General features: G+C 47.2%; 1 protein-coding gene across 6 annotated transcripts; it reads left to right on the top strand.

Annotated features, from left to right (window-relative positions):
• Nucleotides 1-3,665: 3,665 nt before the first annotated feature.
• Nucleotides 3,666-22,683, top strand: DAO (D-amino acid oxidase). Of its 6 annotated transcripts, none has more exons than XR_009596913.1 (12): nt 3,666-3,883; nt 7,744-7,946; nt 9,930-10,044; nt 11,055-11,131; nt 12,184-12,249; nt 13,889-13,943; nt 15,413-15,517; nt 16,070-16,152; nt 17,992-18,109; nt 18,771-18,869; nt 20,041-20,588; nt 20,784-22,683. XR_009596913.1 is itself a non-coding variant. In XM_042234721.2 (11 exons), exons 2-11 carry the CDS (start codon nt 7,753-7,755, stop codon nt 20,170-20,172), a joined length of 1,044 nt encoding a protein of 347 aa, XP_042090655.1. In that variant the 5' UTR covers nt 3,666-3,883; nt 7,744-7,752; the 3' UTR covers nt 20,173-22,683. The 6 variants fall into 6 exon arrangements, 1 of the variants encoding a protein (XP_042090655.1); XR_009596912.1 differs by having other exon boundaries at nt 20,041-20,629; nt 20,769-22,683; XR_009596911.1 differs by having other exon boundaries at nt 20,041-20,832; nt 21,045-22,683.
• The last annotated feature ends 383 nt before the right edge of the window (nt 22,684-23,066 follow it).

Genomic DNA, 23,066 nt, shown 5'->3' with positions numbered 1-23,066 from the left:
AAACAAACAAACAAATAAATAAACACTAAGACCAAACTCCATGAAAAAAATTGTTATATCCACATACAATGGCAACCTGTGTGAAACGGATTCCCCTGGTGACAGTCCTATGGAAGGGTGTTCAGGATATGCCATATTGATAACAGAATGGAAGTCAAAAAAGCCCCATAATGTTTTAACATAATGTTAAAATGTATTTTAACATTTGGGGACATTCACTCAAAATGTTAATGGCCCGTATTCTTGGTGGTGGGATTAGTGGTGGGAAGTAACTAGTACTTTCTTCTCTCTACCATCAGCGTTATACACATTTATAGAGGTTATGATGATGCTAATACTTAGAAAAGTTCTAATAAAACTAATTTCATCTGAGAGAGTGTGTGGGTGTGTGAGGTTAACTGGCTATTCTGTAACTTCACCTAGTCCACAGAGTTCAACCTCCTGCAGAGAACTCTCCTGGCCAAGGATCCTTTTGTCCTGGCCTGAGTATATTTCAGAGCTGCTAGAAGGCCATATTGTTATCAGCCAGCCGATGGGTCAGAAGAATCTTCAACAGCTCCAGCCACATAAACAGAAATCGCTTCCAAAGGTCCTTCGGGGGCCTCCTGGAGACTCCTGGAGTCTCCTATCAGTATGATCAGTGAACTTTGGACTTGAGAGTAGTTTCTCAATGTCCTTGTGATCAGCAGACCAAGTAAGCCCTATACCCCTGCAAGAAGAAGGGTGCATCCCTCCTGCTCTCTGGTCTCAGTTTACCCAACCATAAGATGGGCAGATTCAACCAGCTCAGTGTCTCTCAACACTTTTTTCTTTTTTAAAAAAACAAAACTCATACTCCCTTCTGATAAAGACAAAAATCTCACATCCTTTCTGGGGGATATAGTACATACTGAATTTACTTTTTGCCCACACCGCAGGACTCTGAAGACATGGCCAGGCTCCCACGCTGGGGTGGGGGAGCCCTGGGTGCCTGATGCCTTTCTCGACTCTCAGTAAAACTCTCCAGGGTGGTGGCTGCGTGTTCCAGCTCTGGATACAGACTGCCTGGGTGAGAGTCACTGGACATAACACAGGGTGTCCTGTATTTTTTTTTCCCCATGGCAGATTTTCTGGTACAGACAGGAAAGAAAGAAAGTGAAGTCACTCAGTCATGTCCAACTCTTTGCGACCCCATGAACTATTAGCCTAGCAGCCTCCTCAGTCCATGGAATTTTCCAGGCAAGAGTACTGGAGTGGGTTGCCATTTCCTTCTCCAGGGGATCTTCCCAACCTAGGGATCGAACCTGGGTCTCCCACATTGCAGGCAGACCCTTTACCATCTGAGCCACCAGGGAAGTCCTACTAGAAAAATTATTTAAAAACTGTAACACTTATTTTTATTTGTCGGATCTGGGAACACTAGGCTGGGTTCAAATTTGAACCTCTGCTTGTAGGCTGTGTTCCTACGGGCAAGTTCTCTTTTCTCTTTCTCCCTCCCTCCCTCCTTCCTTTCTCATACTCGCTCCTTTTTCCTTCCTTCCCTTCTTTCTTTTTACTCCCTCTCTCCCCACCACTTTCTTTTCCATGTTAAGTCCTTTCATCTTAATCTTAAATGTGCAGCTTGATGGCTTTTCCCGTATGCATTATTGTTGGTCAGTTGCTCAGTCATGTCCGACTCTTTGCGACCCCATGGACTGCAGCACACAGGCCTCCCTGTCCATCACCGACTCCTGGAGCTTGCTCAAACTCATGTCGATTGCATCGGTGATGCCATCCAACCACCTCATCCTCTGTTGCCCCCTTCTCCTCCAGCCTTCAATCTTTCCCAGCATCAGGGTCTTTTCCAATGTGCTTCAGCTTCAGCGTCAGTCCTACCAATGAATATGACACACTCCCACAACCACCACCCAGAAAAAGGACATGCTTCTAGTATCCCAATAAAAATTCCTTGTGCCCCAGAAGTAAGCATGTTTCCCATATCCTCAACCACCATCTCCTAGTTTCACCTCTTCTACGTTGTGTGGGCTCTTCCCTCCCTCTTCCACTCAACAAACTGACTGTGAGATTCACCCAGTTGCTGCGTGTGGCAGCATTTCATTTCCTCATTGCTGTGCAATATTCCATGGTGTGCATTGTCTGAAAATGTCAGAATTTGTTTACCCATTCTCTAACTGATAGGCATTTTGGTTGTTTCTGCTTTGAGGCTATGAATGTTCTTGTACAGTCCTTTTGGGTAGTGTTTGTCTTCATTTCTCTTGGATATGTACATAAAAGGAGGTTTGCTGGGTTTTAAGATAGACATATGTTTAGCTATAGTGGATACTGGGAGCAAGTTGTTGAATTTCAACTATGAAGAGAAAGTTAATCGTGATCCTACCTACTATTAGGGTTGCTGCAAGATTAAATGAGATAATCTAGGCAAAATATTTAGAACTGGCACACTGAAATTCACAAAACCCAAATCATTGTTGGAATGGGGAGGGCACAAAGATATCCAGCTGACTTTTGCTAACTTTTAAGTGTTCCCATAATGAATTAGAGGCACAAGCAATTTCCTAAGGTTGTGAGACATAACAGTGATACATGGGACTTCCCAGTGGTTAAGAATCCACCTGCCAGGGCAGGGGACATGGGTTCAATCCCTGGTCCAGGAGGATTCCATATTCCTTGGGGAAGGCCTAGAACCGTGCTCTGCAAGACCAGCCACCACAATGAGCAGCCTGTACACCACAATTGGAGAGTAGCTCCCATTCACTGCAACTAGAGAAAGCCTGTGCGAAGCAACAGAGACCCAATGTAGCCATAAATAGATAAATGTGACCCATGACATTTGTTTAAAAAATGCAAATAAAATGGAATCATAAAAGCAAATAGAGTTCACCCCATCTTCTTTATTATTCAAGAAAAATGGAGTGCACTAATCTTTTGCAGGCATTTTCTTATGTCATCTGCACATTGCTATTTGAGGGTGCTGAAGGTACGGGGTTAGAGGTTGGACTTTCAAAGCTAACCCAAAGGGTGACTCACCCAGGGCTGGTTGGTCCCTGTCCCTGGGCCTCAGTCTCTCCATCCATACAGTGAGGTGCCTGATGCTCTCTAGGCTCTAATAATCACTGCTCCATGTCCAGTTCTGGCAGAGGAGGGACCTGGCATCCAGCCACACCTGTCTCTGGGATAGAGGAGCAAAGACCTACCCATCTTTTTGGCCCAAAGAGGCATGGCCCTGAGTCTCATCCATCCGGCATCCCAGAATGCATTAGGCTGGCTGGCTGGCCGCAGGAGCTCTTGTCCTGTACCTCTGACCTCCCCTCAGGGGCCGCCAGCCTGACCACTCCCCCACCCCCTCAGGCAAGATGCACAGTGGTTCAGGAGGCCGCCGTCCCCTCCCCCAGGGTGGCAACAGGAAGAGGGAAGAAAGAGGATCGTCTCCAGCTGGCCCGGGAGACAGATCTCCTTGTGCCCATCAGCCCTCCAAGAACCCCCCTTCTTCCTCCCTCCTTCTCTGAGGCCTGTCCATGGGGACTTGGGGTCAGCCAGAAAAGTCAGGCAACTTCTCAGGGACCATAGTGAGGGGAGGTGAGGTCTCCCAAGCCGGCCAGGATCCAGCCCCTGAGAGCGGCAGCGGGTGCCCAGCCCCACCCCTTGCCGTGCCCTGTCCATCCCTTCAGACTTTGACCCTGAGCTCCAGTTCGGGCTGAGGACAGGACGCCCCAGAATCGGGAGCCTCCCTTCAGGAGATAGGACCCTGGGCCCACAGCAGCTGCCTCTTTGCTGCAGAGATTTGGCACACCAGGTGACTGGGGGCAGGGGTTGGGGCACAAAAGATCTGAGCATTCCTCCCGGTGTCGCCAGAGAAGGTCCACGTTAGAGCCCGAAGCAGGTGACAGCCTTGCAGGGACCACAGGTAAGTGCCTTCACCTCTCCAAGCCTCAGTGTCCTCATCTAGAACATGGGGATCATAACTCACCTCTTTCAGGGTTAACCTGGATATTAAAAGAGGTGATGACTGCAGAGGGCTTAGCACAGAACTGGGCACGTAGCAAGTACTCAATAAAAGGTTAATTATTATTATTTGGGAGGCTGGGAGCGGTGGCCTGGTTATCCAGCATTGATAGTATATGTTTCATTTTAAGAATAAACTCTGAAACTTTATAAGAGGTAGCCATAGGAAGCTGATGATATTTATTCAGATAACTCACCTGTGACTTGATTAAAAAACAAAACAAAACAAGTCTTTCCTGTTTTTTGCACATGCAGCTATCAAAGGTATGAGCTGCTTCAAGGTCTGTTCTAGGGACAAGGGAGGTTATAAGCAAACTATTAGAAGACTGGAAAGTAAAAAAACACTGTCATGTGCCAATTTCTTGATGGCTGCCTAAGAGATCTATGGTGCAGCCCAGGAAGCTCAGACAGGGTCCAGCTAAACTCTGTGCCACACCGGCTGTGTGACTTTAGGGGGGTGACTTCCTCTCTCTGAACCTCAGTCCCCAGTCCGTAGAACCTCTCAGAGCAGTTGTGAGGATAAAGTAAGAGGATGTCTGTACTGCTTCTATGTGTGTCTGGCAAGTGGCATACGGCCAGAATTCCCTTCATGCTCCACGTACAGGTAGATATTATAATTACACACACACACACACACACACACAAATCTAACAACATCAGCTGCTTGTGTCTTCCTGAATGTACACTCCAAGCATGTTTGGTTAAACTAACAGCATAAAGCAGAAAACAGCAACACTAATAGAAACATCAGTAACAATAAGAAAATGGTTGAAGGATAACAGAGCTGTGTGCAAACCGAGTCAGGGAAATAATTATCAACATGCATAAATGATTTCACCCAAGGCTGGCTCTGTTAGATCCTACAGTCTGACTGCCGATTCTGATAAGGACCTTATCCATTTATATTCCACTTTAATACATGCAGAAATACACAGTTGCTGCCATTAGTATCAAATCTGATTCATTTATTCGATTGAGATAATTGACTTAGGACACATTTTCCTTTAATTCTGTGCCTACCACCAACACGCTAAAAATTCCTACACTCATTGAATTTCAGGTTTGTTTGTTTTTTTTTAATGCAAAAAAAAAACCCAAAAAACCAGAAGCTTTGGCTGTTACTCTTCACCTGCTTGATTTCATGTTTTTTTCAAATTGTGGGATTAGCGCATAGCCTTGTGAGTCAGGCCAGCCCGAGCTCTGCTTCTTACCAGCAGGTGCCTGAACCTCAGTCACCTCATCTGTAAAATGGGCATGATGACAACCCCAAGGGTTGTTAGAAGATTAAAGGAGATAATGCATGTCAAGTTCTTAGCACGATGAGTGACACATACCAAGAGTTGAAAAGCTCACAGCTGCTACTGTTTCTCCCCATTGCCAGGTTTTTCCTTTCACAGAGACTTTTTAACCCCAAAACTCTACAAATCTTTTGATCACAAATGTGTGAGTCTGGCTGAGTGGACCCTCTTTCTGTGAGCCCCGGTTTCTTCTTCTGCATGATGCTATCGTGCTTATCTTTAAGATTTTAGACGCTGGAGAAACTGAGCTCCATGCTGCTACCTGTCTTTCTTTGTAATGGCCAGAGGTTTTAGAACTTGCTCTGGGTCCTGCCTCATGTTCTTCTCTTGGGCACCTGCCTTCGATTCCAACCAGAGGCTTTGCCATCCCTGAGCAGCCTTGTTACCTGAGACATGCCACGTGACGGCTTTGGTCTGAAGTCTCTTTCTCCATGCCCAGAGATCTCTCACTCAGTCAAGTGAAGTAACTTACCCAGGGTCACACAGAGGGTGTGTGCCAGGCTGCTCAACCCCCAGCCTGGGCTGTCACGGACACCCCTCCACACCATAACACCTCCTTCATTACAGGGAATTTTGGAAAATACAGGTAAAGCCTCTATTCCAGCCTTCTTCTTGTCAAGGTACGAAAGTGGTCAAATCTCCAGAGCCTATGTAGAGACAGAAAGCCCAGAGAGGGGAAGTAACTTGGCCAAGATCACACAGCAAGCCAGCAGTGAAGCCAGATCTGACTCCCCTTGCTGTCTTCTCCTCCAGACCTAATGTTCTTTCCCTTGTTATTCTCAAGGTGCTGGGGGACAGAAAGAGGTCACTACAGACTGAGGCCAGGCCGCATACCAGGAACTTTCACCAGGCTAGTTATTCAGTCTTCAGGCTGACCCGGGAGATGGGGGTTAACCCTATTTCATGGCTGAAGGGATTGGATCTCCTGAGGCAAGGGGTGGAGGAGATGGTGAGGGGGTCCCTGAGCAGGTCCCCCGCCACCAAAACCAGGCTCACGGCTAGAAGGAGAATCACCAGAGGACGATGCTTTTCCCTTTTTTGGGTTTATCTCCAACTTGGCTGCTGAAATCCCAACAGAGTCCAGTTCTTGTGGGCTGGAGCCGTTTTCTCCTTTATAAAACTAGGCCATATTGAGAATGTCCTGCCGTTCAGGGCCACGGGCCGCAGTTGCCAGGAGGCAAGGTCCGTGGGAGGAGAGTTGTGAGCAAAGAGGAGGGAAAGTTGAATTTGGCCCTTCCGGGCACAAAAAGTCCCCTTGTTCTGCCCTAGCAGGAGCCGGCAAAATATTTCCCTGCTGTGCACGGACCAAGCAGCTTCAAGGTCAAAAGCTGCTAGGTCTTCTAAATTTCTGAGGAGAAATTAGAAATTTAGCAGCCCAGTATCCCCAGGCAGGCCTGGCGGGGATGCACTCTGAAGGTCTGAGTTGTGAGGCCAAAAAATGCATCCCAGATGCTCACAGCTGCCAGCCTGGCACACAGTAGGTGTGCAGTAAATGTGTATCAAGTTTACGTGAATTAAAATGAAATCCTGGCAGCACCATTTACTGGCTGTGTGAACTTCTGTAAGTCACTCCACCTCTCTGAGTCTTTGTTTCCTTATCTGTAGAATGGGATCAATAACACCAGCCCCTAACTCTTAAGAATGTGGGAGATTTAGGTGCAGTGATGCACAAGAAGTGTTTAGCACAGGGTTGGCCCACAGTAGGTGCCCCAGAAATGTCAGGAAAGCGCTTCTTTTGCCCTGGACACTGTGTTAAGCTTTTTACATTTGCTGCCTTGTGAAAACTTCCATCTACTCTCTGAGGCATGAGTTAGTTTTCTCATTTCTCCAGAGAAAGAATTTGAGTCTTGAGAGGCATCTTACCCAAGGTCATGGCCAGCAGACAGCAGAGCTGAGATCTGAGATTTGAAGTCCATTGTCCTAACCTCTGGACTTTCCTGGTAGCTCAGATGCTAAAGAATCAGCCTGCAGTGTGGGAGGCCTGGGGTTCAATTCCAAGGTTGGGAAGATCCTCCCTGCCCCTGGAGAAGTGAGTGGCTACCCACTCCAGTATTCTTGCCTAGAGAATTCCATGGACAGAGGAGCCTTGAGGGCTACAGTTTATGGGGTTGCAAAGAGTCAGACACGATTTATAGACTAAACACACACACAGTCCTAACCACCAGACTACCTAGCCAACAGCTGGGCTAGGCACTCTGCTGTGTACTTTTTATTCTCCCAGCCTGGGGACAGGATATTCGAGGAGGCTCCCCAGAGAAACATGCATCATTTACTGGCTGTGTGGCCTTAGGCAATTGGCTTTGCCTCTCTGGGCCTCAGTTTTCCCCTGGGTAAGGGTCAACAAAAGGATCAAGTATAAAAAGGGCTGGGCAGTGTCAGTCATCTTCTAAGCCATCAGTGGATGGTGTTGATGACGATGAAGGTGACAGTGATGGTGGGCCACCTCAACCCTTCCTTCCCGCAGGCTGGCACGATGCGCGTGGTCGTGATCGGAGCGGGCGTCATCGGGCTGTCCACCGCCCTCTGCATCCATGAGTGCTATCGCTCAGTCCTACAGTCGCTGAATGTGATGGTCTATGCAGACCGCTTCACCCCGCTCACCACCACCGACGTGGCTGCCGGCCTCTGGCAGCCCTACCTCTCGGAGCCCAGCAACCCACAGGAGGCGTGAGTGAGGGCCCCAGTGGGTGGTCGGGGTTGGTGGGGCAGAGTCTGCAGAGAGGATGTCCCCTCTCAGGGTTCCTGTCCCCAAGAATGACTCTTCTTGAAGGCTTTGTCCTGACATGCTGTAAAAACAATACTAACACATATTAAGTCCTTGCTGTGTGCCAGACAGATGCTACACCTAACTGTGGCCGAAAGGCCAAGAAGCCATGTGTGCCAGACAAATGAAGGTTTTGTCTCCATCTCTTCCTTAAACTGGGTGGCAGTCAGTGCCCAGTGCATCCAGCTGTCAGGAAGACGTCTAAGTGCATGGATTGATGTTCCAGGTTAGCAAAGAAGTGGCAGAGGTCATTGTTTCAGTTTAGAAACCACCGACTGCTTCAACACAGGAACCCTCAAATGAATATTGACTTGATTTCATCTTCATGCCCATAAATTATGAAACCAATATTCCTGATCAGTGGCAATTCAGGAGCCTGACCTCCTTCCATCTCATGGCTCTGCCATCCTGCTCGTGGCTTTCGATGTTGCCAGGAGCCAGTGAATGAATGTGGAAGGAGAGAGCATGAGGGCCACAAGGGAGGAGTCTTTGGAGTCCATTGGCCAGAATGCAGCCACATGGCTGCAAGAACCCCTAACGCAGCCACCCCTAACTGAAAGGCAGTCTAGGAAACGTGGTCGAGCTGTGTGCCCAGGAGAAAGATAAAGCGTTTGGAAGCGGTAAGCAATGTCTGGGTGTTTATGGGGGCTTGAGGGCGGGTGGCGGGTATTCCCAGAGAGAGAGCCCCTAAAGCAGTCAAACCTTTCATTTAAACTGGCAGCTACATGATCCCAAGCTGGAGGTGGGCTCCAAATATTAATAGTTGTGATGGAGGATTCTTTTTTGTCTTTTTTTTGCCACGTAATTTTTTTAATTGAAGGATATTTGCTTTACAGAATTTTGTGGGTTTTCTGTCATACATTAACAAGAATCAGCCATAGGTACACCTGTGTCCCCTGCCTCCTGAACCTCCCTTCCATCTCCGTACACGTCTCCCTCTTCTAGATTGCCACAGGGCCCATGTTTGAGTTCCCTGAGTCACACAGTAAATTCCCACTGGCTGTCTATTTTACATATGGCACTGTAAATTTCCATGTTACTCTCTCCATATATCTCACCATCTCCCTGCTCACCTCCCACCATGTCCTTAGGTCTGTTTTCTCTGTTTCTCCATTTCTGCCCTGAAAATTGGAGCATTAAAAAAAATTTTTTTTAATTGAAGTATATTTGATTACAATATTGTTTTAATTTCTGCTGTACAGCAAAGTGATTCAGTTATGCATTTATAGAATCTATATACACCCTTTTTTGAAAATATTCCTTTGCATTATGGCTTATCATAAGATACTGAGTATAGTGGGTGTGGTGCTCGTGGTAAAGAACCTGTCTGCCAATGCAGGTGACGTAAGAGATGCAGGTTCGATCCCTGGGTCAGGAAGATCCCCTGGAGGAAAGCATGACAACCCACTCCAGTATTCTTGCCTGGAGAATCCCACAGACAGAGAGGTCTGGTGGGCTATGGTCCATAGGGTTGCAAAGAGTTGGACACAACTGAAGTGACTTAGCACACGCATATTGAATATATTGTAGTTTCCCGTGCTGTTCAGTAGGACTGCTATTTATCCATTCTACATATAATAGCTTACATCTGCCACCCCCAGTCTCCCACTCCGCCCCTCCCCCAGCCCCCTCTCCCTTGACAACCACAAGCCTGTTCTCTGTGGTGGTGGAGGATCCTTTGTCCCTCCTCTTCCCTGTTAATGTTGAAATATGAAAAAGTTTATGGAGGGTGATTAGCACTTGAGTCACTGCAGAGTGAATGGGGTGAATTTCTGGATTTGGACACATCCTACCAGCCTGAGCACAGTCCCATGCAAGCCGACCCTTGGAGCTCTCTTGTCCAGCTCAGGGTATTAGGTGACCAAGACTCTGGGGCATCCTTTCAGGCACTGGAACCAGCAGACCTTCAACTATCTCCTGAGCCTCATCGGTTCTCCCAACGCCGCAAACATGGGCCTGGCCCCGGTCTCAGGCTACAACCTCTTCCGTGAAGCTGTTCCGGTGAGTGAGACATCTTTGGCCGTGAACCGTACATAGAGCAGAGCCTTGATCACAGATCAAGGCATGCCAAAGCAGGGTGGGAGGAGAGGGAGGTCCTTTAAGCCCCTTAGGCAGACTCCTGTTCAAAACAGGTTTGCTTTAAGTTCTATCTTTGTGGGACTTCCCTGGTGATCCAGCGGTTAAGACTTTGCCTCCCAAAGCAGGAGGTGTGGGTTTGATCCCTGGTTGGGGAGCTAAGATACCACATGCCTCCTAGCCAAAAAACTACAATATAAAAGAGAAGCAATATTGTAGCAAATTCAGTAAAGACTTGAACAAACAAATGGTCCACATTAAAAAAAAAAAAGTCTTGAAAAAAAGGAGAAAGAAATAACTAAGGCTTACAAAAGTTCTATTTTTGCTTTAAAAATTATTTTTGTGTTCCATTTATTATTATTAAACTGCCTTCTAAGAGTATTATTTAAAAAAAAAAGAGAGAGAGAGTGACTATTAACTCCATTATACAGACAAGAAAACTGAGTCTCGGAGAATTCAAGGTGGTCAGTGGTGAGGCCAAAATCTCCCCCTACTGGGCTGTCTGACCCTTCCCTCTGCAACTTTCCCCTATCATCCCTGGTGACCTTCACTGTCACCCCTTATTTTCCCTCCCCTATTTATGACTCTACCATATCATTCATTCTCAGCCTTATTCTTACCCTCGCGTAGCACCATGGTTAAGAACATGGATTCTGAAGCCCCACTGTGTGGGTTCAAATCTCAGTGCCACCATTAATTAGCTGGGTGACCACAGACAACTTATTTAAACTCTCTGAGCCTCAGTGGGCCCATCTGTAAAATGGGACTAAAAATAGCATCTACCTCAATGGGTTGTTGTGAAGATTAAATGGATTGGTATGAATAAAATGCTTGGAACAGCGCCTTACACATGGTAAACTTACATAAGTCTTAGTTATCATCAGTCTTGCTGATGTTCATCCATCTCTGTGCCGCCTTCTCTTCTTCCTCTAAAGGACCCTTACTGGAAGGATACAGTTCTGGGATTTCGGAAGCTGACTCCCAGAGAGCTGGACATGTTTCCTGATTACAGGTAAGATTATTGTCATGGGTGAAGGAGCTGAGGCCACACAATTCAGATAGACTTATAGGGAATATGGTTTAATTGCTAAGTTATGTCTGACCCTTGTGACATTATGGATTGAAGTCCGCCAGTCTACTCTGTCCATGAGATTTTCCAGGCAAGAATACTGGAGTGAGTTGCCATTCCCTTCTCCAGGGGATCTTTCCAACCCAGGGATCAAACTCTGGTTTCCTGCATTGGAGGCAGATTCTTTACTGACTGATCTATGAGGGAAGCCCAGATTTCCTATTCCATCCCAGGCCTAGAGCCCCTGGGACTCTGATCTCTCAGTGTTCTGTCCAACCCCTTCTGGAAACCCACCTATCCAAACTGTGCCTTAGACTATGGTGGTAGGGGATGTGGATACAGATCTCAAGCCCAGAAGTTCCATTTGTTGTTGCTAAGTCTTGTCTGACTCTTTTACAATCCCATGGACTGTAGCCCACCAGGCTCCACTGATCATGAGATTTTCCAGTCAAGAATACTGGGGTGGGTTGCCATTTCCTTCTCTAGGGGATCTTCCTGACTCAGGCATTGAACCCACATCTCCTGCATGGGCAGGTGGATTCTTTACCACTGAGCCACCAGGGAAGCCCTTAGAAGTTCCATACCACTATCCTGTTTTGTAGATGAGGAAACTGAGCTTCAGAAAGACCAAGTCACTTCCCCAGGTCACACAGCAAAGTGACCACAATAGAATTCCAACCCTGTCCAAACCCCTCTATTCTTTTTTCTACAGCCTGATGCTTCTATGATCCTCTCCTCACCTTGCTCCATGTCTGAATCTTCTCTACAGATTCACATCAATTCCCTCTTGTGCACCCCAATGTCAAGGAGGGCTTTGATAGAAAATATTTCCTTGCTTTGAGCTGAAAATTGCTTTCCCTTGAATGTCACCTGATGGTCCCTGCTCTACCCTTTTATGGGCCCAGAGAATGTGACAGCCACCCCTATTTGATAGCCTTCAAATACAGCTCTGATTCCAATCCTCTCTTCCCACCTTTTGCCTCTTGTGATTCTAGCTATGGCTGGTTCAACACAAGCCTGCTTCTGGAGGGGAGGAAGTATCTGCAGTGGCTGACTGAAAGGTGAGATTTTCAGCTTTACTTTGAAGAAAGCAGCTCCCAGGAACAAGGGTTGTAGTGAATGACAATTCATGGGATTTATCTTTGTACTGCGTGCGTGCTCAATCACTCAGTCATGTCCAACTCTTTGCGACCTCATGGAGTGTATAGCCTGTCAGGCTCCTCTGTCCATGGGATTTCCCAGGCAAGAATACTGGAGCAGATTGCCATTTCCTTCTCCAGGGGATCTTTCTAACCCAGGGATTGAACCTGTATCTCCCATGTCTCTTGCAGGCAGATTCTTTACCCCTGCACCGCCTGGTAAGCCTTAAATGTTGATGAAAACCTTTAGGTTTGGTGGGAGCTATCCGTGGTCCTGACCACCTCTGTGCAGTAGGACAGTGCTTTCCACACCTGGTTGAAACCACTCAAGAAGCTTTTTACATGTGATATTTATTGTCAGCCTCACCAAAATCTGTGATGTTAGTGTAATAGATTTAAATAGATTCTCCTAAGTTTTTCCAGGTATATAGACATCATCATCAAGCATAAGCTGGCTTTTATTTTTATACCTCACATTTGTTTTTTGTCTAACTGCTCTGGCCAGTACCTCCAGGACAACACTAACTAATGCAGATGATAGTGGGTGTCCCTGTCTTGTTCCTTTTGTTGATAAGAATCCTGTAGTATTCTCAATTAGCAAACATTAGCTTGAGAGCTATATCTGTATCTATATTCACAAACATTCATATTAAGGAAGATTCCATAAATTTCCTGTATGTTATTATTTTATTAATATTTAAAAATCTGGAGTGGATGGTGACTTTCCTCAAATGATTTGGGAAGGTTTTAAAAATATAAATTTCAGGACCCTATTTTATAGCTACTGATCAGATTCTCTGGGGTGGGGTGGGGTCAGAAATTTATATTTTAAAAAGTCCTCTGAGTGGCTGTAATCATCAACCAGGCTTGGAAATCATTGTATCAAAACATGGTTATATCTCCTAACCTTAGGACACTCATGACTCTTGTCCAGCCTCTCCACGGAAGAGTGTCCCCAGTTTTTCTACTGATATCTTGAGGAAACTAGGAGGGTAAAGTAATTACGAGATTGTGCTTTAGCTTGTACAGTGTTTTACTTCCTCTTCTCCTAATGTTTCTACTATATTCCTAACAGTGACATACATTTTTTTCCTCTGTGAAATTTAAGGGGAGAGGTGGGTGTCCCCAGCCTACCCCCTTCCTCATGCTCTGCTGCTGACAAAGGAGCATTCGGCATTGACCCAACCCTGCCCGTCCTCCACTCTGCATCTCATCCCCTTTGATAATACAGAGCAGCATCATGGGTAGTAAGAGTTTCAGTTTCGATTGGGTTTCGGTCCCAATCCCATCATTGACTCACGATATGACCTTCAACTAGGCCCTTCTTCCATCTCCATCTGCTCAACGAGGGGCATGGACCATCTCAGGTTTCCCAAGGGACATTTCAGAGGCCACTGGTGCATCAAGGTGCTAATGAACCGACTGGACTGTATAGTCATATTCTCAAGGAGCATCCTGTAGGACTAACATCCTCAAAAGGTTCTTTGGGAAACGTCTACCCCCCACCTGCCGTCCTCAGAGAACTAAATGCTTGATTTTTGGATGTGTTTGATCGTCCCAGGTTAACTGAGAGAGGAGTGAAATTCTTCCTGCGGAAGGTGGAGTCTTTTGAGGAGGTGAGCTGAAGGGCCAGAAGGGGCTGGGTGTGGGAGAGAGGAAAAGAAGGGAGGCCTTTGCTTCCTGTTACAGGGTTGGGGAAGGCCTTCTCAGGCTCCCAGGGTTCCTGTGAGGCCTGTCCAAGACTTTAGGCCTATTTTTAATCCCAGAAGGACTCGGGCATTCTGCCTTGATGTGGGAGGCAGAAGCAAAGGAACAATGGAAACATGGTGGCCATTAGGGGCTAATCTGTGTCTGGGCCTCAGTGGATTTTAGGGCCGGAGAGCTGGCTGCCTCTTCTCGCTCTCAGCCACAGCCCACTCCTCAGGTTTTAGATGTTTGGCTGCTTCTTAACAACATCTGGGTTGATGCTGATACAAAACAAAGTGACTTAGGTCCAGAGTGACACCACCATCCGTAGTAATGATAGTAGCATGCACCATTAGCAGGCCCTGGCTATGTACCAGGAACTTTGCTATATCACTCAATCCCAGCACCCAGAAAAGTGCTTAGCACATGGAAGACTCTTGGTACTTGCATGGGTGCATATTTAGTCGTGTCTAATTCTTTGTGATCCCATGGACTGTAGCCCACCAGGCTCCTCTGTCCATAGCATTTTCCAGTCAAGAATACTGGAGTGGGTTGCCCTTTCTTCCTCCAGGGGATCCCCTGGAGGAGGGCATGGCAACCTGGGTTGAGGGGATCTTTCCAACCCAGGGATTGAACCCACGTCTCCTGCTTTGGCAGGTGGATTCTTTACCACTGAGCAACCAGGGAAGCCCCCTTGGTACCTACTAAAATAAAAGAGCATCTGCTCTAGGTCAAGCCCTGATGGGCACTTGGAATGCATACTTGAATTAGACACAGCTCTCATTCCCAAGGGGCTCAGAGTCCAGTGCAGCAAATACTAGCTTATGAACAATACCAGTGTGTTTCAGGAGTGACCTGTAAGGAGAGTCACTGGGGCTGGGCTGGGAGTTTGGGTACCCATGATGCTATGTCTTTGAGTTATGGAGCATCGAATACAAATGCATGGAGCTAGGGCTTCCAACCCGCCTTCTGCAGATGTCTTGGCAGAGAAGGAGGCAAGAGAATGAAATAAAAAGGAGGCAGAAGGAGGGAGAAAACTATCTCTGCATCCTTTCTGACTTCTTCTGGAAGGTTCCAAGAAGGTTTCCCCCTTCTGTAGTATTCCTTTCCAAACACATTATAGTGTTTATATCACACTGGAACCAGCAGCCTATGAACAGATAGTACCAGCCCCATTTAATAGCTAAGGAAGGTGAACCTTGTGGAGAGCATAGGGCATTTCTGAGGTCACACAGTAGGTAAATGGCAGGGCAGTATTGGAGGCAGGTCCATGGATTCCTCATTGAGCCCCACTTCCTAGCTGTTCCAAAGGAAGCAGGGAGCTGCAGGGTGGAAGAAGCCAAGGGATCCTAGGGTCCTCAACCCCTTTCAACCCACCTGCCCTGTTGATTGCTACCAGGTGGTAAGAGAAGGCGCTGATGTGATTATCAACTGCACTGGGGTGTGGGCTGGGGCGCTGCAACCAGATCCCCTGCTGCAGCCAGGCCGAGGGCAGATCATTAAGGTAAGTCTGAAGGTGAGGGATGAGCTCTTGCTGATAGATTGTTTCTGCCTGCCTATTTCATCTGTAAAGATAGAGGCTGAATCGAGAACTTCTGAGAGAGGAGCCCCTACCAGGTCTTCAGGGAATTTGCATGTTAAAGAAACAAGAAGAACCAAGAACACAACCCTCCCAAACATACTCTTTTTTTTTTTTTGGCAGAGTTCTTAATAGTAAAGCATGTATATGTGTGTGTTTGTTCGTACATGGGAGCTGCATATGCCAGTATCAAAATAAAAAGAGCATTTACATGTGTGTGCATTTACACGTGTATTGGGTTTCTCTGTGGATGAGAATGTGTGATGCTTTGGGAGAGTCACCAGGGGTGACTCTCTATTAGGACAGCTCTTTCTGCAAAAGTAAGCGGTCAAGTGCAGACTTGGGACAGAGGAGTCATGGGAAGGCCAAGGGATGACTGTGCCACTCCTACCAGAACATGTGGTCATAAAGGGACCAGGGGAAGGGAGCCCACTGATCTGACTCTCCTGGTGAGACTTCTCTGTCCTCAATCAACAGGTGGATGCACCATGGTTGAAACACTTCGTTATCACCCATGACCCTGAGAGAGGCATCTACAAGTCTCCATACATCATCCCAGGGTAAAAAGAATCTGACATTGTAGGGCGAAGGAGGGAGTACCTTCCTGCTCTTTTTATGCCCTTGCTGCTTGCTCCAGGGCTCTTGCTTCATCTTTTCAGGTTTTTTTTCCTCCAATGATTTTAAGTGAGGCTGAGCAAAAATTCAATCCCTGAGAAGGCAGAACTTAGCCTTAGCTGGGCTTTATGTTGAACCTGATTTGGGATGACAGTAGCGATGAGGCTGGAGACAAAGGTAGTGGATGCGGACGGCAGTAACATGAGCAGTGTCGTGAACGGCCATAAGGGGAGTGGTGATGGGGCTGATGATAGTATTGTTGACGGAGGAATAGTGGGAGCGGGGATCAGTCCAGGTCAGTCGCTCAGTCGTGTCCGACTCTTTGCAACCTCATGGACTGCAGCACGCCAGGCTTCCCTGTGCATCACCAACTCCTGGAGCTTGCTCAAACCCATGTGCATTGAGTCAGTGATGCCAACCATCTCATCCTCTGTCATCCCCTTCCCCTCCTGCCTTCAATCTTTCCCAGCATCAGGGTCATGTTGTTATAGATGAGGAGATCAGTGTGGATGATGGATGGTAGTGAGTGGGAATTGGGGATGGTAGTTGGTGCTGATGTAGATGACACTATTCATGTTGACTGTTACTAATGCGGCAGGGACGTCCCTGGTGGTCCAGTGGCTAAGATTCTGTGCTCCCAGTGCAAGGGGGTCGACGTTGATCCCTGGTTGGGGAACAAGATTCTGCATGCCTCAACAGTCAAAGATCCCACGTGCCACAACTAAGACCGGGTGCAGCCATTTTTTTAAAACGTGGCAGTCACAACAGTCTCAAAGGCCACGTTAATGGTGTGACTGTGCTGACTGCCTCGATGGCAATTTTAGTGGTGCGGCAGAGAGGATAGTGCTTATGCAGTGCTAATAGTGGTGGTAGAGATGGTGAAAGGAGTTGATGGTGATGACATGTTACTGGTAGCAAGGAAGGCAGTAGTGAAGATGATGTTGATGGAGAAGAGAGTATTTTCCCCAATATCACTGAGATGTCATTGACATATAACACTGTGTACATTTAAGATGTACAACGTGATGATGTGATGTATGTCCATACTGTGAAATGATTATCACAGTAAGGTTCGTTGACACATTCATCACATCACATAATTATAGTTTGGTGTATGTAAGTAGATACATACATATGTATGTAGATCTTGGTGAGAACATTTAAGATCTACTCTCTTAGCAACATTCAAGGATACAATACAGTATTGTTAACTATCATTATCATGCTGTACATTAGAAGGGATGACGATAAAGACTGTGATGTTCATGGTGAGGGTGGAGGTGGTAGCTGTTGATGGTGATAACCATGGCAATTGTAGTGATGTTGGTGTTATTAGTAGGGATGATAATGTTTGGGGTTTTTTGAGTTTTTTTATATTTAATATTTTAGTTTTATTGAGTCCAGTTGATTTACAATATTGTGTTAGCTTCAGGTGTACAGCAAAGTGATTCAGTTATACTTACACATATATTAATTCTTTTTTAGGCTCTTTCCTCATTTAACACAGAATATTGAGTAGAGTTCCCTGTGCTACACAATAGGTCCATCTTGGTTATCTATCTTATAGTGTGTGTATGTGTGTGTGTGTGTTCATCCCAAGCTCCTGATTTATTCCTTCCCCTCCATTCCCCCTTTGGTAACCATAAGTTTGTTTTCAGTATCTATGGGATTATAATGTTGATCTAGGTAAATACGGTGATAAGGGTGAGCATGGCAATGACTCCTCCCCCCTTATCTCAAAGGCTTCATTTTCCTTCATCTTCGACCTTGTTCACTTTATCCAGGCTCCAGGCAATAACTCTTGGCGGCATCTTCCAGCTGGGGAACTGGAGTGAGACAAATAACATCCCAGATCACAACACCATTTGGGAAGGCTGCTGCAGACTGGAGCCCACACTGAAGGTAAGGTGGGGAGAGATATTCTTGCTCTAGACAAGGATCCTAGCAGCTTGATGATCATAAGGAAACTTGAGGGTGGGAAGATACTGTGACTGGGACAACTGAGCAAAAGAATTCCAAGAAGGGACTGGCAATGGCAGTCCTGCTGTGGGCCAATGAAACCTATCCAGTCATGGCTAAGGGTTGCTCTTTCTTGAGGTGACATCCCATCCCCCAGACACCATAGGCTGTCTTCGCGTGGAGCAGATGTACTCGCTGCAGAAATCTGTTTTCACATGTGTCTGCTGGTGTTGACAACAACAGTGACAGCAGTGACGGTGGGATGGAGTGGTTGGTGCTGGCGGTGAGGAAAGCTCATGGGACTTCCCCGGCAGTCTGGTGCTTGGGATTCCACATTTCCACTGCAGGTGTGTGGGTTCTGTCCCTAGTCAGGGAACTAGGATCCTACATGGAGTATGGCCTGGCCAAAAGAAAAACGAATCTGAATGTGGTGATAATGATGGTGATGAGACCATACTATGGTGGTGGCTGGTGGTGACAGTGGCTAATAAAAAACCATGACTGGTGGCGGTGGTGAGGTTCCAAAAGCTGTCTCGACCACCTACAAATGGCATCAGGAAAAAAAAAAAATCCAGAGTTGAATTACCAATGCTTTTTTTTCCAGGATGCAAAAATTATCGGTGAATGGTCTGGCTTCCGGCCAGTACGCCCCCAGGTTCGACTAGAAAGAGAACAGCTTCGCTTTGGATCTTCAAACACAGAGGTATGTTTTCTTGGCAAGGAAAGCAACACCCTCTCCTGACACCTAAGAATGCACTGGCATTCTGAGGAATAGTCATACTGACTTCAGGCAGGGGCCATAATGGCTAATAGCCCCTCCTCTATAAATGGGGAATTGAGGCCCAGCGATGGTAAAGGATAGGCTCAAGGTTATACAGAGGGCAGTGCTCCCATCTGCTAAAGTCTGTGTGAAGTAGAAGGAAAAGGGGGTGTTTACCGAGCATCTAGTTTGTGTCCACGACAAGAATGACCCAATTGAATCTCCCCTACAGCGCTTTGGGACAGGGATGGTTGTCCCCACGCTTCAGATGGCAAACTGGGGTTCCCAGAGGTGGAATTCACTGGCCTCCGTCAGACCAGTGGTGAGGGCAAGGCTGGGAAGTAATTTGAATTTGAGTCCAGTGCTATTTCTCAGATGTCCATATTGGGTTGCCCATCATCTCTTTAGGGCCCCTCATCTCCTCTCTCATAGGGTGGGAACTGGGCTTATCGAAAAGATGAGGATTGTCTGTGGTTGAAGAAATCTAGGTCACCCTTCCTCCTTTACCCCGGTCATATGGTGTGTGTGTGTGTGTAGGAGAGTTTGTGTATGTAATGTATGCGTACAGAGAATTGGGTGTCCATCTGTAAGAGAAGTTGTCTGTGCAGGGGTGGGGTGGGGGAGTTGGGGGGAGAGTCACATACAGACTGTAACTCCCTGTTAACGGTTTCAGCTTTGAAAAAGGCCTCTGGGGTCTAACCTCTCCCAAGTTCACCTATATGGTACCCCTGGTTTTCTTTCTTCCCAAGGTGGGTAGGAGAATCTATCTATTAATACAGGAGGTTCAGCTGTCTGGAGCAGTATGGGAATGAGGAAAGTGATTTAGGGAACTTCAAATAATTTGATGTGGGGGTGAAGGAAATCTCTGATCAAGTTCTAGATGATTCAACTTTTTCTGTGCTGAGTGCTCAAAGCAGGTCCACTTCCAAGTAGAAAAGTCTAGAATGTTGAACTCCAGTTTCCCAAACACCCACCCCTTACTGCTCTTCCTGGGGTCTGCCATCCTACCATGGTACCAAGAGAAGTTCTGATACCATCAGGCTTGGCCCAGGATTCTTCAGGAAGCTCCTGAACCTTCCAGGGCAGCCCAGAACTTCTCTCTTGCCTCTCCCAGGTCATCCACAACTATGGCCATGGAGGCTTCGGGCTCACCATCCACTGGGGCTGTGCCCAAGAGGTGGCCAAGCTCTTTGGGAAAATTCTGGAAGAAAGGAATTTGCTCAGGACACCACCATCCCAGCTCTGAAGATGCCAGTGACCACCGCCTCCCCTCACTAACTCCCTGCTTCTCTCAGTCACTAAAAACTGTGCTCCATCACTTGCCCCACCCCACCCCACCCCACCCCTGACTTCTTTCTGCAAGAAGCACAAGGTGAAAGGAAACCACAAGGTTAATTCCAAGAAGTGAGTATGGCTCTTCCGATGGCCGAGGTATCTCTCGAGTCCACTTATATGGTGTCATTGCTTCCTTTTTCCTCCTAAGTTGGGTAGCAGAATCTATTAACATAGGAGGGTCACCTGTCTGGAGCAGGACAGCAGACACGAAGAAGTACAGCCAGAGCTGTTACCCAGTGTGTTCGCAGAGGAAGGAAAGCTCAGAAAATCCAAGTGGTGAGACAGCTCTGAGTGAGGAGAGTTGAGGAAGCTCTGAGTGAGGAGGGTGTGAGGAAGCTCTGAGTAAGGAAGCTCTGAGTGAGGAGGGTGTGAGGAAGCTCTGAGTGAGGAGGGTGTGAGGAAGCTCTGAGTGAGGAAGCTCTGAGAGAGGAGGGTGTGAGGAAGCTCTGAGTGAGGAAGCTCTGAGAGAGGAGGGTGTGAGGAAGCTCTGAGTGAGGAAGCTCTGAGAGAGGAAGCTCTGAGTGAGGAAGCTCTGAGTGAGGAGGGTGTGAGGAAGCTCTGAGTGAGGAGGGTGTGAGGAAGCTCTGAGAGAGGAGGGTGTGAGGAAGCTCTGAGTGAGGAGGGTGTGAGGAAGCTCTGAGAGAGGAGGGTGTGAGGAAGCTCTGAGTGAGGAGGGTGTGAGGAAGCTCTGAGTGAGGAAGCTCTGAGAGAGGAAGCTCTGAGTGAGGAGGGTGTGAGGAAGCTCTGAGTGAGGAGGGTGTGAGGAAGCTCTGAGTAAGGAAGCTCTGAGTGAGGAAGCTCTGAGTGAGGAGGGTGTGAGGAAGCTCTGACTGAGGAAGCTCTGAGTGAGGAAGCTCTGAGTGAGGAGGGTGTGAGGAAGCTCTGAGTGAGGAAGCTCTGAGAGAGGAAGCTCTGAGTGAGGAAGCTCTGAGAGAGGAGGGTGTGAGGAAGCTCTGAGTGAGGAAGCTCTGAGAGAGGAAGCTCTGAGTGAGGAAGCTCTGAGTGAGGAGGTTGTGAGGAAGCTCTGAGTGAGGAGGGTGTGAGGAAGCTCTGAGAGAGGAAGCTCTGAGTGAGGAGGGTGTGAGGAAGCTCTGAGTGAGGAAGCTCTGAGTGAGGAAGCTCTGAGTGAGGAGGGTGTGAGGAAGCTCTGAGTGAGGAAGCTCTGAGAGAGGAGGGTGTGAGGAAGCTCTGAGTGAGGAGGGTGTGAGGAAGCTCTGAGTAAGGAAGCTCTGAGTGAGGAGGGTTGAGGAAGTGCTCAGTGAAGGAGGATTGAGGAAGTGCTGAGTGAGGGAGGGTGAGGAAGCTCTGAGTCAGGGAAAATGTGAAGAAATGCTGAGTTAGGAAGGATGTGAGGAAGCGCTGAGGGAGGGAGCTTGTGAAAAAATGCTGAGTGAGGAGGGTCTGAGGAAGCCCTCAGTGAGGAATGCTGACTGAGGAGGGTGTGAGGAAGCTCTGAGTGAGGAGGGTTAAGGAAGTATTGAGTGAGGGAGGGTGTGAGGAAGCTCTGAGTGGAGGGTCTGTGTGAGGAAGCGCTGCATGAAGAGGGGTAAGAAGAAGCTGTGTTAAGGGAGGGTGAAAGTGGGAATGTTTCCCAGATTCCCAGCACTCAGGAAGCTCTGAGTGTTGGAGGGTAGAAGTGCTGAGTGTGGGAGCTCTGAGTGTGGCAGGCGTGAGAAAACTTTGAGTATGGCAGGGTGTGAGGTAGCTCTGAGGGAGGGAGCTCAAAGTTAGGGAGTGGAAGCTCTAGTGAGGAGGCTCTGAGTGAGGAAGGTTGTGGAGGCTGCTAGTGAGGGAGAGGGTGTGGAAAGCCTGAGTATGGGGAGTCCTGAGCAAGGGTTAACGTGATGCAGCTCTGAGCGAGTGAGGATGTTGCAACCACGGTGCAGTGAGGCCACAGAAAGCACTTGAGGGGCAGATTTCACGGCAGGAGGAGGCCAAAGAGGTGAGACGCTGAACAACATGTAATGCCTGTTCCACACTCATGCTAGAAGCATGCTATCTTGATTACTTGTAGCTTTGTAGTAAGTTTTAAAATCCCAGCTGGGATTTTTGATAGGGATTTTGTTAAATTTATGAGGTCAATTTTAGGAGTTCTGATATGGACACCTTAATAGTTTTAAATCTTCAGATTCACGGTCATGGAATGTCTCTATGTTTTTAGATCTTTGATTTCTTTCAGGATTGTTTTATAGTTTGTAAATGTCTTGGACTCCTGTTAAATTTATTCCGTTTTATCCTTTTTGATGCTTTGTGAGTAGAAATTGTTTAATTCAGGAAGTGCTCTGTTTTCCGGCATGTGGGGGTAGGAATATTTGAAGTGGTTCATCATCAAATATTCTTGATTAATGGAGAATGATTATATGTGATGTATCTAGAGATTCAAATGTCAAAGAATCGGAATACAGTAAAGTACCAACAGTGACTAAGTCTGACTGTAATCATGGAATCTGGACTGTAATCATGAGGAGCCAGAAGGGACTTCAGAATGTTCTAGAGCTTTGGGACTGGCCTCCTGTGTGCCTCCCACAGCACTCTGCATTCCTCCATTAATGCCCGTATGGCTCTGTGTCCCAGTGTGCAGTGTTTTCTCCACACTACACTATGAGTTCATGAAGATAAGGATCATGTCTTAATTCTCTTCTGCATCCTCAGTGCTGAATATCATACCAATATATGGTAGATATTCCATATGCCAAGACATAACCCATAACAGTTATAATGAACAGACTTGAGAGTTTACCTATGTGTTGCTATGGGTTCCAGGCATACCAGTAATTGTCATGACCAAAGCTGCCATGTTTGTAC

This window comes from Ovis aries, chromosome 17 (assembly GCF_016772045.2).
Source record: "Ovis aries strain OAR_USU_Benz2616 breed Rambouillet chromosome 17, ARS-UI_Ramb_v3.0, whole genome shotgun sequence".
NCBI classification, from domain to species: Eukaryota; Metazoa; Chordata; class Mammalia; order Artiodactyla; family Bovidae; genus Ovis; species Ovis aries.
Note: the sequence above shows the minus strand (reverse complement) of the source record. Positions and strands in the feature narration are given on the sequence as shown.

Bases quoted from the DNA above. Each gene is read 5' to 3' on its own strand.
- DAO (XM_042234721.2), top strand. From the start codon at position 7,753: ATGCGCGTGGTCGTGATCGGAGCGGGCGTCATCGGGCTGTCCACCGCC. The intron at 10,045-11,054 runs GTGAGTGAGACA...CTTCCTCTAAAG, and splicing joins TCTTCCGTGAAGCTGTTCCG to GACCCTTACTGGAAGGATAC. The intron at 16,153-17,991 runs GTAAAAAGAATC...CACTTTATCCAG, and splicing joins TCTCCATACATCATCCCAGG to GCTCCAGGCAATAACTCTTG.